The 17670-nt window shown below is 42.2% G+C and overlaps 1 protein-coding gene across 1 annotated transcript in view; it reads right to left on the bottom strand.

Annotated features, from left to right (window-relative positions):
- armc3 (armadillo repeat containing 3) overlaps nucleotides 1-17670 on the bottom strand; it is a 194467-nt gene that overhangs the window by 87991 nt on the left and 88806 nt on the right. The window contains exon 11 of the mRNA XM_072575964.1: nucleotides 1189-1438. Coding sequence (XP_072432065.1) covers nucleotides 1189-1438 — 250 coding nt within the window. The remainder of the gene's footprint in view (nucleotides 1-1188; nucleotides 1439-17670) is intronic.

Below are 17670 nucleotides of genomic sequence, written 5' to 3'. Positions count from 1 at the left end.
TCTCATCCAGACCTAGTTCCGAACCCTATCTCCATAACCCTGCATTTACTATAACTAATCCCTCTAGCCTGCATGTTCCTGAACACTATGGGGTCTAAGAAGGTCTTTATCTACTTTTGCCTTGAGAATAGTAGGTTCCAGCTCAAATACAACAGTAAATGAAGTCAGAGATCTTGGCGTACAGGTCTGTAAAGGTAGCAGTACAGGTAGATAAGGTGGTAAAGAAGGCATATGGGATGCTCTCCTTCATTGGCAGTGGTACAGAACACAAAAACAGGGTATAATTATGAACTGAATAAGACAGTGCTGAGGCCACAACTGGAGCATTGTATACAGTTCTGGTTACCACATCACTGGAAGGATATAATTGCTCTGGTGAAAATGTAGAGATTTCCTAGAATGTTACCAGGGCTAGAGATCTTTAGCTATGAGAGACTGGAGAGGTTGGGTTTGTTTTCCTTGGAATAGAGAAGGCTGAGGAGTGACACGATTGCAGTATACAGCATTGTGAAGGGTGGAGACAGGAAGAATCTGTTTCCCTTGGTAGAGAGTTCAAAAACCAGGGGCTGTAGATTCAAGCTAAGTGCTAGAAGGATTCGAGGGAACATGAGGAAAAGCATTTTTACACAAAGGGTGGTGGATGTCTGGAATTCACTGCCTTATTCGATGGTGGAAGCAGAGACCCGAAACTTTTTCAAAAAACACCTGAATCTGAATCTTAGCTGCTGTAAGCTGCTGGGCTATGGGCCATGCGCAGGAAGATGGGATTAGAAAAGGCATCTGAGTGTCTTTGTGTCAGCATGGGCAGGATAGGTGGAATGACCCCCTTCTATGGGTTAATCATTCTATCATCTTGGGAAAACCTTTGCTCTGGGCATTTGCCTCAAGATATATCCACCAATGGCCATGTTTCAAAAACATTATGCATCCATTCTGGCTTTCTGCTTAGATTTTTTGCCTATGAGAAGGAATTATTTTTCTGCATTTCCTTAACTGAGAGACATATAATACTGAGAATTATAGGGGTAGACCTACTATATTTTTATGGAGTTTGAAATACACTTATACATTTGGAATTTCTTAAAAATAGTTCAAAATGTTACAAGTTTTTAAAAAAATCTTTATAATTATATTTAACATTCTAATAATATCATGACTTTGTTTTCACAGCTTTGAATTAATTCCTACCTCTGTTCTTCCATTTATATCACAAGCTAATGATGCCACAAGTAGTGCAGCCTTGCTCTGAACCAACGTGTTAGTAGACTTCAATGGTTCCACAATGGCAGTCATAGCCCCACAATTCTGAATACTGGCACGTATTGGTTCCTGTAAGGCTAGATTAGTAATTGTAGCAGCAGCATTGACAACAATGCCATCCACAGGCTCAGTCAGCAATTTCACCAACGGTTCCACACCTTCAGCATCGAATACAGCACTGTTTAAATTGAAATAAATATTAGAAGCAAGCAGCTCTTCTTAAAATTAGTAAGAATTTCAAAAAAAACTCTTAATACATTTTTTCTGATCTGCCTGCTAAGACAAGTTCCCTGTAAAGCTCATCCTTGATCAAACCTGAATTTGTATCATTTTCTCTCTCCCGTCTGCTATGCACTCTCCAAAGTCATGCCCATGAAGTCCACTTCCTGCTCCACTGACACTGAAGTGTCGACAGAACAAGTTCCCTTTCTGGTTGCCATATTCGGTCATGTTGTTAGCATTTTTGTCTTCTGACGTATTGCTCCCCTTCCTTTAAATCTGGTGTAATCTCATGCTTCCTCAAAAAAAAACCCTTTGACCATTTCATCCTTTCAAACTACTGCACATCTGCTTTCTTCTTAAATACTAAAGGGGATAAAAGTATGACATCTGATGCGATTATAGCAAAACTAAATTTTCCCTCCTCATTCATTCCAATCTATCAAAAGATTTTTGACCTGGTTGACTATACCATCTTCCTCCAAGGTCTTCCAGCTGGGTGCACACTCTCCACATTCTATTCTTTTCTATCCAATTGTAGCCAAGGAATCCTTGGCTTTTTCCCCCTTCTACACAGTGGCCTCTGGTGTTTTGAAAGAATCAAACAGTTAGATTAGATTACTTACAGTGTGGAAACAGGCCCTTCGGCCCAACACGTTCACACCGACCCTCCGAAGAGCAACCCACCCAGACCCATTTCCCTACATTTACCCCTTCACCTAACACTACAGGCAATTTAGCATGGCCAATTCACCTAACCTACACACCTAACCTTCACCTGGACTGTGGGAGGAAACCGGAGCACCCAGAGGAAACCCACCCAGACATGGGGAGAATGTGCAAAATTCCACACAGACAGTTGCCTGAGGTGGGAATTTAACACGGGTCTCTGGTGCTGTGAGGCAGCAGTGCTAACCACTGTGCCACCGTGCCATCCCTAGTGGCCTTTTCTTTCTCATCTACATGCTGCCCCGTATGCTGATGACGTACAGTTGTTCCTGATTACCACTGCTCTATTGTCTCTAAGTTGTCAGATTGCTTCCCTGGAGGAGCAGAAAGTTTCTCCTACCGAAGAGGGATATGAGCCAAATGCAGGCAAATGGGAACAAATCAGTTTAGGATATCTGGTCAGTGTGGACAAGTTGGACTGAAGGGTCTGTTTCCATGCTATATAACTCTATAACTTTATGGCTCTATGAATACTGCGAAGACCAAAGTCATTGGGTGAAATTTAACACTTACTTCAGAGCCTCATTCCACAATGATATTAACCTAGTAATGGGTGGAAGGGTTTGTCACCTAAGAGTTGCAGGTAGATAGGATAATGAAGAAGGTGTTTGGTATCCTTTCCTTTATTGGTCAGAGTACTGAGTATAGGAGTTGGGAGGTCATGATGCGGCTGTACGGGACGTTGGTGAGGCCATTGTTGGAATATTGCGTGCAATTCTGGTTTCCTTCTTATCAGAAGGATGTTGTGAAACTTGAAAGGGTTCAGAAAAGATTTACAAGGATGTTGCCAGGGTTGAAGGATTGGAGCTATAGGGAGAGGTTGAATAGGCTGTTTTCCCTGGCGCGTCGGAGGCTGAAGGGTGGCCTTTATAGAGGTTTATAAAATCATGAGGGGCATGGATGGGGTAAATAGACAAAGTCTTTCCCCTGGGGTCGGGGAGTCCAGAACTAGGAGGCATAGGTTTAGGGTGAGAGGGGAAAGATACAAAAGGGACCTGAGGGGCAACTTTTTCACGCAGAGGGTGGTGCGTGTATAAAATGAGCTGCTAGAAGCTGGTACAATTGCAAGATTTAAAAGGCATCTGGATGGGGATATGAATAGGAAGGTTTGGAGGGATATGGGCCAAGTGCTAGCAGGTGGGACTAGATTAGGTTGAGATATCTGGTTTGCACGGACAAGTTGGACTGAAGGGTCTGTTTCCGTGCTGTACATCTCTATGACTCTAAGGAGCACAACAAGCAAACCCGCATGGGATTATTTGTGGGCTCCTGGGAGACTGATGTAATGGATGGGTTAAAACACATTCAGTGCTTGGTCATACAGACTGGGGTGTGGTTTGATGACGGCCATCCCTTTCCCTTGCTGTCAACACCCATATCCCCTCCACACAACACCAGCACCAAACCTAGGCCTCAGGCTGATATCCTACCAACACATCCCTGCTAGCCTCTGATTGGCCAGCAGTTCTCAGTGGGCAGGACAACTGTCCATGTCTGGATTCCAGGGAATGCCTGACTCTGACCTGTCAAATGCCTAAGAGGTAAATAATGTGGTAGCCTTTTCAGAAGGAAGTGAGGTGGGATTCTGGGGCCATTGAGTAAGATCCCAATTCCCTTCATTAAGTACCATCAGGTATTTCGCTTTAGTCCCTGTCACAAACTCTAGCCACAGATTCCATTCAAGTGAGTGGCTAAGTCAGAATGTTTGCACTTTAGATGTCATATTTCGCCTTGAAATGATAGTTCATACACATACTCACACCATCTTTACAAATGCCTATTTCTACATTCATAAAATGATATGATTTGTGCCTTAGCTAATCTATTGCTGAAATTCTTCTCCATGCCTTTGCTACAGTGGAACTAACAATTGCTATGCACTCCCGGTCAGCCTATTCTTTGTAAGGCTATTCAAACTCTGCATCCTCAGACCTAATATGCACCAAAACCATTCTCCTATCATTCCTGTGCTTGCATCAGGTTCACTTTAAAATTCCCACCCTTGTTTCAAATCCGTCCAAGAGCTCTCCTGCTCTAACTCTACAATCTTCTCCAACCATAATGCCCACTAAGGTTCCTCTGCTCCTGTACTCCTCTCAAAGTTGTGCCATTGAGTCTGTATTGACTGCTTCTTACTGCGTTGAAATTCATCTGCCAGGAGTATGTACTTTTGGCCAACTTGCCAATGTCCCTGTGAAGTCATTCAGCCTCATCCTCACAATTCACTATTCTCCTGAACTTAGTATCTTATGCAAATTTAGGGATTTTGCCTTTAACATTTATCTCCCAATTGTTTATATAAATTAGAAAAATGCAAGAGTCCCAACCGATCCCTGGGAATTCCCATCCTTGTTTCATATCCCTCCATGTCTTCTCCTTCTCTATCTCTACAATCTTCTTCAACCATAGTACCCACCAAAATATCTGTACTGCTGAACTTTCAAGCATCACCAATTTTAATCTGTTTACCTTTGGCTTGATGTGCTTTTGGCTGCCTATGCCTAAGTGCTGAAATTTCCTCTATAAATCTTTTCACCTGCTCTTCCTCCTGTTAGACATTCCACAAAGGTCTTTGATTGCATTCAGTATCTTCTTGTACAGCTTAGTGTCAAATCTTGTGTCATAATGCTCTTGAGAAGCATCTTCAGACATGTTAGTATGTTGAAAATGTGATACAAGTACAAGTTTTGCTGAGGGGGGGGGATGCTACCTTCATATGTATCTCAAATATTTATTTAGATATCTCATTGTTTGAATATATAATATATTCACAGGATTTCTCTGTGATCTGTACAAGTCTTCCATGGATTCAGCAAAACATCAGTTTCCTATCCCCAATGTGAATGCACTGTATCTTTGACCTTCATTTTACTGAAATAAAAGCTATATCTGTTTCAGTGTATATCATTGAAGCATGCTTTGTTGAAAAATGCTTTCATTAATGGACACTAAAAAAAAGCTCATTTTCCAAATAAACTCAAAATGTAAGTACTTTTCTTGAAAACATATTGAATACAAATTTAAAATTCATAAGATGGGGGATTCAAGATGGCAGTGACCCAGTAGGTCTGAGTCTGCTGACCTCTGCCCAGGACCCAGGCAAAATGAGATACTTCCCTCACCTCATTTTTTAAACTACTAAAAATAGCTTTTTTCCTAGCAGCTACAGTCATTCAGCATCAAACTTTAGCAGTTTGATACATTTTAAAATGACCAAAGGTAAACAACCGCAGAGTTTGCAACAGGGACCCCTCCCCTCCCAGGAGCAACAGATGCGTCCGCGACCAACCCGTGGGACTTACCTGCAGAGGAGAGCCTGATAGAGTCGTAGAGATGTACAGCATGGAAACAGACCCTTTGGTCCAACCCGTTCATGCCGACCAGATATCCCAACTCAATCTAGTCCCACCTGCCAGCACCCAGCCCATATCCCTCCAAACCCTTCCTATTCATATACCCATCCAAATGATGCCTCTTAAATATTACAATTGTACCAGCCTCCACCACATTCTCTGGCAGCTCATTCCATACACGTACCACCCTCTGTGTGCAAAGGTTGCCCCGTAGGTCTCTTTTATATCCTTCCCCTCTGACCCTAAACCTATGCCCTCTAGTTCTGGACTCCCCGACTCCAGGGAATAGACTTTGTCTATTTACCCTATCCATGCCCCTCATAATTTTGTAAACCTCTATTAGGTCACCCCTCAGCCTCTGACGATCCAGGGAAAACAGCCCCAGTCTATTCAGCTCTCCCTATAGCTCAAATTCTCCAACCCTGGCAACATCCGTGTAAATCTTTTCTGAACACTTTCAAGTTTCACAACATCCTTCTGATAGGAAGGAGACCAGAACTGCATGCAAGATTCCAACACTGGCCTAGCCAATGTCCTGTACAGCAGCAACATGACCTCCCAAATCCTGTACTCAATACTCTGACCAATAAAGGAAAGCATACAAAATGCCTTCTTCACTATCCTAGCTACCTGCGACTCCATTTTCAAGGAGCTATGAACCTGCACTCCAAGGTCTCTTTATTCAGCAGCACTCCCTAGGACCTTACCATTAAATGCATAAGTCCTGCTAAGATTTGCTTTCCCAAAATGCAGCACCTCGCATTTATCTGAATTAAACTCCATCTGCCACTTCTCAGCCCATTGGCCCATCTGGTCAAGATCATGTTGTCATCCGAGATAGCCCTCTTCTGCTGTCCACAACATCTCCAATTTTGGTGTCATCTGCAAACTTACTAACTGTACCTCTTATGCTCACATCCAAATCATTTATGTAAATAACAAAATGTAGAGGGCCCAGCACCGATCCTTGTGGCACTCCACTGGTCACAGGCCTCTAGTCTGAAAAACAACCCTCCACCACCACCCTCTGTCTTCTACCTTTGAGCCAGTTCTGTATCCAAATGACTAGTTCTCCCTGTATTCCATGAGATCTAACCTTGCAAATCAGTCTACATTGGGGAACCTTGTCGAACGCCTTACTGAAATCCATATAAATCACATCTACCGCTCTGCCCTCATCAATCCTCTTTGTTACTTCTTCAAAAAACTCAATCAAGTTTGTGAGATATGATTTCCCACGCACAAAACGATGTTGCCTATCCCTAATCAGTCCTTGCCTTTCCAAATACATGTACATCCTGTCCCTCAGGATTCCCTCCAACAACTTGCCCACCACCGACGTCAGGCTCACTGGTCTACAGTTCCCTGACTTGTCCTTACCACCCTTCTTAAATAGTGGCACCATGTTAGCCAACCTCCAGTCTTCCAGCACCTCACCTGTGACTATCGATGATACAAATATCTCAGCAAGAGGCCCAGCAATCACCTCTCCAGATTCCCACAGAGTTCTCAGGTACACCTGATCAGCTCCTGGGGATTTATCCACTTTTATGCGTTTCAAGACATCCAGCACTTCCTCCTCTGTAATATGGACATTTTGCAAGATGCCACCATCTATTTCCCCACAGTCTATATCTTCTATATCTTTTTCCACAGTAAATACTGATGCAAAATACTCATTTAGTATCTCCCCCATTTTCTGTGGCTCCACACAAAGGCTGCCTTACTGATCTTTGAGGGGCCCTATTCTCCCCTTGTTACCCTTTTGTTCTTAATGCATTTGTAAAAACACTTTGGATTCTCCTTAATTCTATTTGCCAAAGCTATCTCATGTCCCTTTTTTGCCCTCCTGATTTCCCTCTTAAGTATACTTCTACTTTCTTTATACTCTTCTGAGGATTCACTCAATCTATCCTGTCCATACCTTACATATGCTACCTTCTTTTTCTTAACCAAGCCCTCAATTTCTTTAGTCATCCAGCATTCCCTATACTTACCAGCCTTTCCTTTCACCCTAACAGGAATATACTTTCTCTAGATTCTCGTTATCTCATTTCTGAAGGCTTCCCATTTTCCGGCCGTCCCTTTACCTGCGAACATCTGCCCCCAATCAGCTTTAGAAAGTTCTTGCCTAATACCGTCAAAATTGGCCTTTCTCCAATGTCGAACTTCAAATTTTAGATCTGGTCTATCCTTTTCCATCATTATTTTGAATTTAATCGAATTATGGTCGCTGGCCCCAAAGTGCTCCCCCACTGACACCTGAGTCACCTGCCCTGCCTTATTTTCCAAGAGTAGGTTAATCTTTGTACCTTATCTAGTCGGTCCATCCACATACTGAATCAGAAAATTGTCTTGTACCCACTGAAGAAATTCCTCTCCATCTAAACCCTTAACACTATCTTGAAGTTTGTTCAGCTCCGAGAGAAGATCGAAGCGTCAATTGAAGAGACCCGGTCCAGGTGGGAGTTGATCTCAGTCATGCTGCAGAAGCATGACCAAGAGGTCGAGAAACGTGTTAGAGGGGTGGAGCAACAAGCCGAGTCCTCCGAGACCGCTGCTGAATGTTCTACGGGTCACGTCCAGGCTCTGAACTGTCGGGTCCGGGCCTTAGAAGAACATATCAACGACATCAAAAATCGAGGTCGTCAGAAAAATATTCAGTTGCTGGGCCTTCCTGAACGGGAGAAGGAACGACACTTGGTGAATTTTTGGAACAATGGGTCCCACAACTGCTGAAGCTGTTTAGGCCAGGTGCAGGTTGAGTGGGCCCACCAGGTTGCTGTGCACAGGACTGGGTCGGACCAGCGCCCCCGCCTGGTCCCAGTGTGACTTCAGCATTACAGGGAAAAACAAATGTTGCAGGAGGCCTCCAGAGTTTTGGGGAAGGACCCCCAAGCCATGGTATACAAGGGATCCAAAATAATGCTGTTCCAGGACTTTTCTCTGGTTATGGTACGCAAGAGGAAGGTGTTTGACAAGGTAAAGAAGTGTCTGAGGGATTTAAATATTCAGTATTCCATGCGATACCCGGCAATGCTGCACTTCAGTCTTGGAGGGTCTATGTAAAACTTCGGATCGCCGGAAAAAGGAAAATAATTTTTTGGATGCTCTCAAATAGACTGATGGACTTGAACTATATGCACGGTGGCACAGTGGTTAGCACTGCTGCCTCACAGCACCAGAGACCTGAGTTCAATTCCCACCTCAGGTGACTGATTGTGTGGAGTTTGCACATTCTCCCTGTGTCTGCGTGGGTTTGCTCCGGTTTCCTCCCACAATCCAAAAATGTGCAGGTTAGGTGAATTGGCCATGCTAAACTGCCTGTAGTGTTAGGTGAAGAGGGGAATGGGTCTGGGTGGGTTGCGCTTCGGTGAGTCAGTGTGGACTTGTTGGGCCGAAGGGCCTGTTTCCACACTGTAAGTAATCTAAAAAAAACTTTATTTATCCCTTTTTTTTCTCCTTCTCCCTCCCCCTTTCTCTTTTCTATCCTTCCTTTGGGGAGGGGGGCTCGTTCTTTCTTTAAACTCTTAATTCACTTGGTTTATCTGGTTGTTGGATGTTTCTGAGGTTTCTTTTTCCTTAATATCTGCTGGGATTGTAATTTTATATACTTTATTTTATGTTGCTGTCTTGTTAAGAGTGTCTAGGTAATAATATGGAGGGGCCGGGTTGGTTGCCCACTTCTAATTTCTGTACTATAAGACATTGGCATTTGTTTATCTTACTTTGTAATGTCTGGGCCGACGGCATGGCTCTAGCTGGGAGGTGTTATGGTGGGATTATTGGAAGGTAGAAGTGCCTCCTGTGGACAAGGGGGCAAGTCTCCTTTTAATTATGTCTTATGTTTTTTTAGGAGTAGTTCTTAGTTGTTTTGATTTAGTTGTTTTAAAGGTTGCATTTTTAAATTTATGTGAATTGCTTATGGTCTCTACTCAATGCTTTTTGAGTGGGGTTCTTCCTCCTGGGGGGGGTCACAGACTTTCTTGAACAATCATGGCTAGTCATTCGCTTAAATGGTGCATCTGGAATGTTAAGGGGAGCCACTCGCCAATTAGAAGAAAAAATATATTATCAAGTCTTAAAAAAGAGAGTTGATGTTGCCCTTTTACAGGAAACACATCTACTTGATAAGGAGCATTCGAAACTGCAGCAGGAAGGATTTGGCCAGGTGTTCTTTTCATCTTTTAGCTCAAAAAGTAAGGGAATGGCCATTCTTATCCAGTAGAATCTTCCCTCCCAAATGCTAAGCCAGAAAAAAGATGAGTCCGGACGGTATATATTACTTAAAGCTCTAATGTATGGAGAGGAGTTCGGGATTGTGAATGTATATTGCCCCCCAACACATCCTTTTAAATTTTTAACAGTTACGCTCTGCAAATTAATGGCTCTCAGGGTGCGTCATATAATAATACGGGGATATTTTAATTGTGTTATTGACCCCGAGGTGCACATGATACCTAGGAGCTCTGCAGGTATGCCTCTGAGATCTAGGCAGTTAGCTGATCTGAATAGGGAGTTGGGGCTGGTAAATGTGTGGAAGTGTCTTCACTCTGAGGGTAGAGATTTTACTTTTTATTCTAACCCACAGAAGTGCCACACCAGGATCGATATGTTTTTTGCCTCCTCGACTTTCCTGAGTTCGATATTGTCTTGTAAAATAGGGCATATAACTATTTCCGACCTCGCAGCAGTGTATATGGAGGTCAAGACTAGTGATGACAAGATGGGCTCCCGACCCTTTCCTATTGAAGGATAGTAAGTTCATAGAATATCTCTCGCAGGAATTTAAAATTTTCTGGGGTATGAATTCAGGTACGGCCAGCAACCCATCGGTGATGTGGGAGACTGCTAAGGCATATGCACGTGGCTTGATTATCTCATATTCTGCAACCCGGAAAAGACAAAAGGGAGAATAACAGTGTCTGCCTGAGGCTCGCATGTAGGCAGCTGAGACAACGAATGTTGATAGGCCGTCCATCACTAAATTACAGTGGATTACAGCCCTCAGGACTACTTTTTTAAAAAGTCTGGCCCTCTTGGGCTTAACCTCAGAGTAGGTGTCACTTTTGAATGCCCCCCCCCCACCCTGCCGACAGCCCAGGAAGTCCAGCAAGCAGTGAGGCAGCTCCAAAGCGGTAAAGCACCTGGACCAGATGAATTTCAGGCTAAGTTGTATAAAGAATTATAGGGGAATTGGTCGGATCACTTATAGATATGTATAACTAATCATATAGTCAGGGTAGCCTCCCGCCCTCCCTGAGAGAAGCTAATATCTCGCTCATTCTTAAGAAAGGAAAAGCCCCAGATGACTGTACTTCGTACTGACCTATGTCCTTATTGAATGTGGACTTTAAAATTCTCTCAAAAATGTTGGCATTAAGACTGGAGAGGGTTTTACCTTTTATTATAAAAGAGGATCAGATGGGGTTTATCAAGAGTCACAGATCTACTAATAACATTAGAAGAGTGTTAAATATGGTACCAATCTGCCAGCAGGGAGTGATACCAGGATTAATCGTCTTCCTAGATGCAGAGAAAGCATTCAATCAGGTAGAATGGCCATATCTTTTTTATACTATGGAATGGTTTGGCATTGGAGGGGTCTTTACCAAGTGGGTCGCAGTATTATATAACGACCTTAAAGCAGCAGTTATTACCAACAGCATAAGATCGGATAGCTTTAGTGTTGGCAAAGGTTGTTGTAAAGGATGCCCTCTCTCACCACTACTATTTACACTAGTGATTGAACCGCTGGCAGAAGCTATACAAACTGACCCTAATATAACAGCCCCAGAGGTAGGATCGGGTAAGCATAAAATCACTCTTTATGCGGACGATGTCCTTCTTTTCTTAAATGACCCTCGATATCAGTGCCCTGCTTAATTCAAGTGGTTAACTTATTTGGGATGTTCTCAGGTTACAAAATTAACTTTATGAAATCAGAGGCCATGCCGCAAGTATGTCTTACCAGCATATCCAATTTTCTGGAGGGATCCCATTTCCCCTTTCGGTGGTCACTGGGAAGTTTTCTCCATTTAGGTATTTAGGGATTTGGTCAGCTATACAAAGCTAATTATGTGCATTTATTAGAGAAAATAAGGCAGGACCTCCAATGCTGGGAAGATCTCCCAATATCCTGGCTAGGAAGAATAGCTTTGGTTAAGCTGAATATTCTCCCTCGCCTATTATACCCCATGAGAATGCTTCCTTTGATGTTGCTGAGACAGACGCTACGTAAGCTTTATGGTTGGCTCAGCTCCTTTATTTGGAATCATAGACGACCCCTTATTAAATTATTAAATGCAGCTCCCACAAGTAAGGGGAGGTCTAGATTTTTCTGGATTTCAGGAGGTACCAACTGAGTTCTCTGTTGTCATATGTAGCTGATTGGGTCTCTTGTGACCCACAATCAATTTAGTTGGATATTGAGGCTTCCCAAGTAAAATGTCCCCTCATCAATCTATCATTCATGAATAAGATGAGAGTTATTACCAATCATTGTAAAAACCCAATTGTGTTAAATACAATCAAAAACTGGAGGATGATGTGATAGGATGAGGGTCCTTCACAAAAACACCTCCCCTTCTACTCCTATAGTGGGAACTTTGGGATTTTAGCCAGGTTTGACTGATGCTGGGTTTAAAATTTGGAAGTCCAGAGGCATCTCCTGTTTTGGAGATCTGTTCGATGAGGAGGTCATGATGTCCTTTGAACTGTTGCGTCAGAAGTTCGGGCTGCCTAAATTGGACCTTTTTTGATATTTTCAAGTACGAGACTTCATACAAAAAAAGATCACATTGATGACTAATCCTTTTAAATCAGATATGGAAAGGATAGTGCTTCGGCCGATTGGTGCACCCTTAGTCAGTACTCTCTACCACTCGCTAGGTAATAAGGTACCGAAGTACATGGAACGATTATATAAAACCTGGAATCAAGAATTAGGGATGGAACTCTCCTTAGAGATGTGCGAGAATATCTGGGAAAATGCTAGGAAGATCTCTATCTGTAATAGAACTCAGATTATTAAATTGAAGATACTTCATAGGGCTCACATGGCACCAGAGCGGCTCTCCAAGTTCAAGGCAGGAGCATCTCCAAAGTGCCCTAAATGCAAAATAGAAGTTGGTTCTCTCACTCATTGTTTGTGGACATGCCATAAGATTCATAGATATTGGGACAGTGTAGCGAATGCCTTGGCAAAGATTTCGGGAATGGAGATTGGGTTGGACTCAGTGTTTCTCCTTTTGGGCTTTCCAAATTTTCCTTTTCTAGATGCATATGGGAAGAAATTATTTACTATCCTTTCCTTTTGTGCAAGGAAAAACATTTTAGTAAGTTGGATATCGGAAAGTCTCCCAGGACTTTTGAACTGGCATAGGATAGCTATGGAATATTTTCCCCTGGACTTCGTTACGAATATTATTTTACAGAATTATACAAAAAACGGAATTATTTTACAGAACATGGCGTCCCTTTTTGAACTACACTGATGCAGATGTATTGGCCATACTGTCTGGGCTTTTGTTTGGCTGTAAGGATGATGTTGGTTGGTTTGGGGGCCCCTGGGAGGAAGAATCCCATATAAATACAGGTTTTGTTATGACTTGATTATAATTTTATTTTGAATGTGTATTTATTTATTTAACCTTTTTCTTTTCTTTTGTTGTTAGTAATGTACAACACTGTGGTCTGTTTTTATATATAAAGTTTTCTTTCTTATATCTTAATTTGTGCTTTGGTAGTTTGTAGAGTAGATTAGTAGTTAGTGTTCTTAATTTTATATTGGTGTTGTTATTATACTGTGAAGTGGATACACTATTTTGTATTAATTCTGTAATTTTGTAAAAAAAAACTTTAAAAGCTTTTTCTTTTCAATAAAAATATTTACAAAAAAAGTTCATTAGAACAGGGTTGAGGAACAATCACTCGGCTCAATGAATTTCATTACACCTAAATCCAGTAGAGATTTTTATATTCTCTATTGGCTTATCCAGACCAAGTTCGAGGGGCAGAATGGTTTACTCCTGTTCCTATATTCCTATGTCCTTGTTCTGTCATTGCAGAATTACTTCCAGGGAGCCCCGGAAGAGAGAGAGAGAGAGATTCACAGTCGTAGGAGCAAGGGGGCCAAGGAAGTTGCGAGCTGTATTTTGAACCTGGGGAGCATAATAGAATAGAATCTCTACAGTGTGGAAACAGGCCATTAGGCCCAACAAGTCCACACCAATCCTCTGGAGAGTAACCCACCCAGACCCATTCCTCTACCCTATTACTCTACATTTACCTCTGACTAATGCACCTAACCTATACATCCCTGAACACTATATGGATAATTTGGCATGGCCATTTCACCTAACCTGCACATCTTTGGACTGTGGGAGGAAACCAGAGCACCCAGAGGAAACCCACACAGACACAAAATTACAGAATTAATACAAAATAGTGTATCCACTTCACAGTATAATAACACCACCAATATAAAATTAATTCTACACTGACAGTCATCCGAGGTGGGAATTGAACTCAGGTCCCTGGCACTGTGAGGCAGCAGTGCTAACCATTGTGCCACCATGCTGACCCATAATGGCATCATGAGTTGTGCTGGTGAGGGCAAAGAAGCTGGAAAATTGAATAAGGTGCTATGCAAGGTCAAGGGTAGGCATGAGGAGGTGAATGAGTGTAGGCACTGGGAGAACATAGAAAGGTGAAGGAAAATCATGAATTACAGGAGGTCATTGAAGCATATCAGATGGGGTATCAGAACAAAAAAGACTACCTACAGTGATGCAGAGAAAGTGTAGATTTAGAGACAGCATTCAGGTTGGAGGAATCAAAAGAAAAATTTACATGCAATATTCTTCAGTTGGGTAAATATAGAATCTCTCACTGAGAATGCATGGTAGAAAAGGGAAGGCACGAGGTCTGGTTGTGAGAGTTTCAGAAGAGCTTGAAGACCAAATTTGTGTGAAATAAAACAAAAACCAAAATAAAAGTTAATGTGAGCACTCAGTTAAGTTCAGTATGCTGAAATGAAGCACTTGCTATAGCATTGAGGTTAATAGGCTCTATTTAGTTACTTATAACACCAACATCAAAACCAGACAACTGACACCGAACAATGTTAGTCGTGGTGGTAAGACAGTTGGTCTATGTTGAAGCTGTGCAGGACTTTTCACTGGTTTGGGTATCTTCGATCTTAGGCACACAAGGAGGAAGCTGTAATAAATGGTATTGATCTCAAGATGGGATAATGAAGACCACCAAAGAGTGAGCTACATTCAACATGCATGAAATGCACTATAAAAATCAAGGCTACAAATTCCTTGTAGATATGGTAACAACAATGACTGCAGATGCTGGAAACCAGAGTCTAGATTAGAGTGGTGCTGGAAAAGCACAGCAGTTCAGACAGCATCCGAGGAGCAGTAAAGTCGACATTTCGGGCAAAAGCCCGTCATCATTAATACATCGTCGATTTTGCTGCTCCTCAGATGCTGCCTGAACTGCTGTACTTTTCCAGCACCACTCTAATCTAGACTCCCTGTATATATGGCTGAATGAGGAAGAGGGTAAGTAATCATGGGTCACTTAAAATGAGAGTGGCCACATAAGGGCCCAAAGATTAAGCTGACTTAGGCTAGTTCTCAAAAGGAAACTAAACCTCTCCTGCTATTTGTTTACAGATCCTTACTTCAATGCAAAACATTTGCCCAGCTAAACCCAGAGGTTGGATTAGATTTGGTCCATCTATGGAGAATGAGGAGGAGAAGTTGAAAGAACACACTGTCAACTGGATCTGAGATCCAAGGCTTATGGGGCTCCAGCTGCTTGAAGAGGGGAATCTGGGTCCTCAGCATTGTTAAGCACTGTGTTGCAAGAGGATTTACCGAAGGCTGCATAGCTATCTACAGATGAGTGAACGTCAATACTGAAGGCATCTTTGCATGTCTAAGATGCCACTACCCACACCTTCCACATTCTGCAGGAAGAATCTACAGCCACACATCTGAGGAAAAAACACTGTGCCTGTGGTGTTGAAGATTGCAGGACTGAACATCCTCACCAGCAACTCCATTCAGAGTTCATGCAAAACTTGTGTGGCACCTCTCAATCAGATGTTTGTGTCGTCAACCAATGTCAAGTTACCCAAGCATCACATTTCAGGAATTGCTGGGTTCCCTCAAATATAAGGGGTGATCCACTACACGCACGTGGTACTCAGAGCTCCGTGGCATCATCCAGCCTTACTGAACAGGAAGGGATTTCACTCTTTCAATATCTGCCTTGTTTGCGGCCAGAGTGAACAATACCTACAACTTTGTACCCATTATCATGATGTTTACATTCTACACAACTATCATGCACCACAGATGTTCATTTATTCACAGGACTCGCTCAGAAGGGGACAAGGGGTAACCCCAGAGGCATGTCTAATGACCTCAATGCATAATGTCCAAACTGATTCTGAACAGCAGTACAATGCCATGCATTCACTAGGGACATCACTGAACAAACTATCGGTTTCCTGAAAACATGTTTCCATTGCCTGGATCACACAACAGGAGCTCTCCAATACTCACTGGACCATATCTCCAGAACTGTGACTATTTGCTATGCCCTTAATAACCGAGTTCAATAATGGCATGGCAATTTAGTAGAGGGAGAGATGATCAGACACATATCTCCTCAGATGAGGAAGATGGAATCTGATGGAGCTATTGCACAAAAGGTGAGCTCATGATGCTGCTGCTGAAGAGGCCAGAGCAGTAATTAAATGTGACAAAACAGACCTGAGAAAAACTAGTATTGGCCAGATTTTAGATCAAATAATTTTGTATTAACATATGTGGGCAGTCAGAGCTAGGTGCAACCATGACTGAGAGATAATTCTACTCTAAAGGAAACATTTGATTTGATGTGATTTAGTCTTTGCTTCTGCCTTTGGCTTCAATTAAAGTTATTTGTTAGCTTCATTGTAATAACCTCCTACTCCGTTTCCTGGCCTGAGCATCAGCATGGAGTTAGATTGGAATACGAGGGTTGCACATATGTTCCTCAAGCATCAATAAGCAAGGGGCATTCATCTATTGTAGAGATGCAGAGAGTGCACACAATGCTGAATGAGACTCCTAATTCATACATATAATTTAAGGTTGTGCGTTCTAGCTTCAAGACTTCGACAAACTCAGTGCTCTTTTGTTGAAAGAAGTTGTTTTCTTCTGAACTAAACCTATTAGGTGCCCTGACTATCTGTTTGTGCATTAGCCCAAAAACTCAGTCTTTTTAACCATTCAGCAATTAATTTCTCAGGTACTTATCTGGAGGAAACTGGACTCATAATCCAGAGTACTAGGCTAATGTTCCAGGGACATTGGTTCAAATCTCCCACCATGGCAAATGGTGAAATTTGAATTACATATTTTTAAAAAATTAGCCTACTGATGATGATGTAACATTGCCAATTGTTATCTTAAAACCCCACCTGATTCACTAATATCCTTTAGAGCAGGAAATCTGCTATTCTTACCTAATCTGGTCTACATGTGACTCGAAACTCAGCGATGTGGCGGACACTTAATTGCCCTCTGTACACTTGGGGATAGACAATAAATACTGGCCTAGCCAGCAATAACCACATCCCATGAATAAATTTTTAAAAAATTAGCTCCTGTCACATGCTTTCTTAGAAACTATGTGTGAACTCGTTCAGGGATAACTTTTTGACTTCCTAAACAAAAAGGTATCTTCACAGAACCAAAACCAAAAACTATTTACCTCAACTTGAGAATCCAAAATCCAAAAATGATAATTATATACCTTCATCACGCAGGCCAACCCACCTGTGAGTGTAAGAACCACCCCCCCGTTTAAGCTCAAAGCAACACTTCAGCTCAAAAACAAAAGATTTCAGCGAAGGTATTAATCAGTCATAATCTAACACAGTGTTGGATCAAGTTCAAGGTGCTGAATAGCCTAATTATGTTCATACATAAATCACCCTTCATCTGTTTTCTTACTCTTTGAATTGCACAGCAATTCTGTGTCTTGACCTGAAATCTCAACCCATGCATAGGATTCTTACATTTTTAAATAGTATGAAGTA

This window comes from Chiloscyllium punctatum, chromosome 8 (assembly GCF_047496795.1).
Source record: "Chiloscyllium punctatum isolate Juve2018m chromosome 8, sChiPun1.3, whole genome shotgun sequence".
In the NCBI taxonomy this organism is placed as follows: domain Eukaryota; kingdom Metazoa; phylum Chordata; class Chondrichthyes; order Orectolobiformes; family Hemiscylliidae; genus Chiloscyllium; species Chiloscyllium punctatum.
Note: the sequence above shows the minus strand (reverse complement) of the source record. Positions and strands in the feature narration are given on the sequence as shown.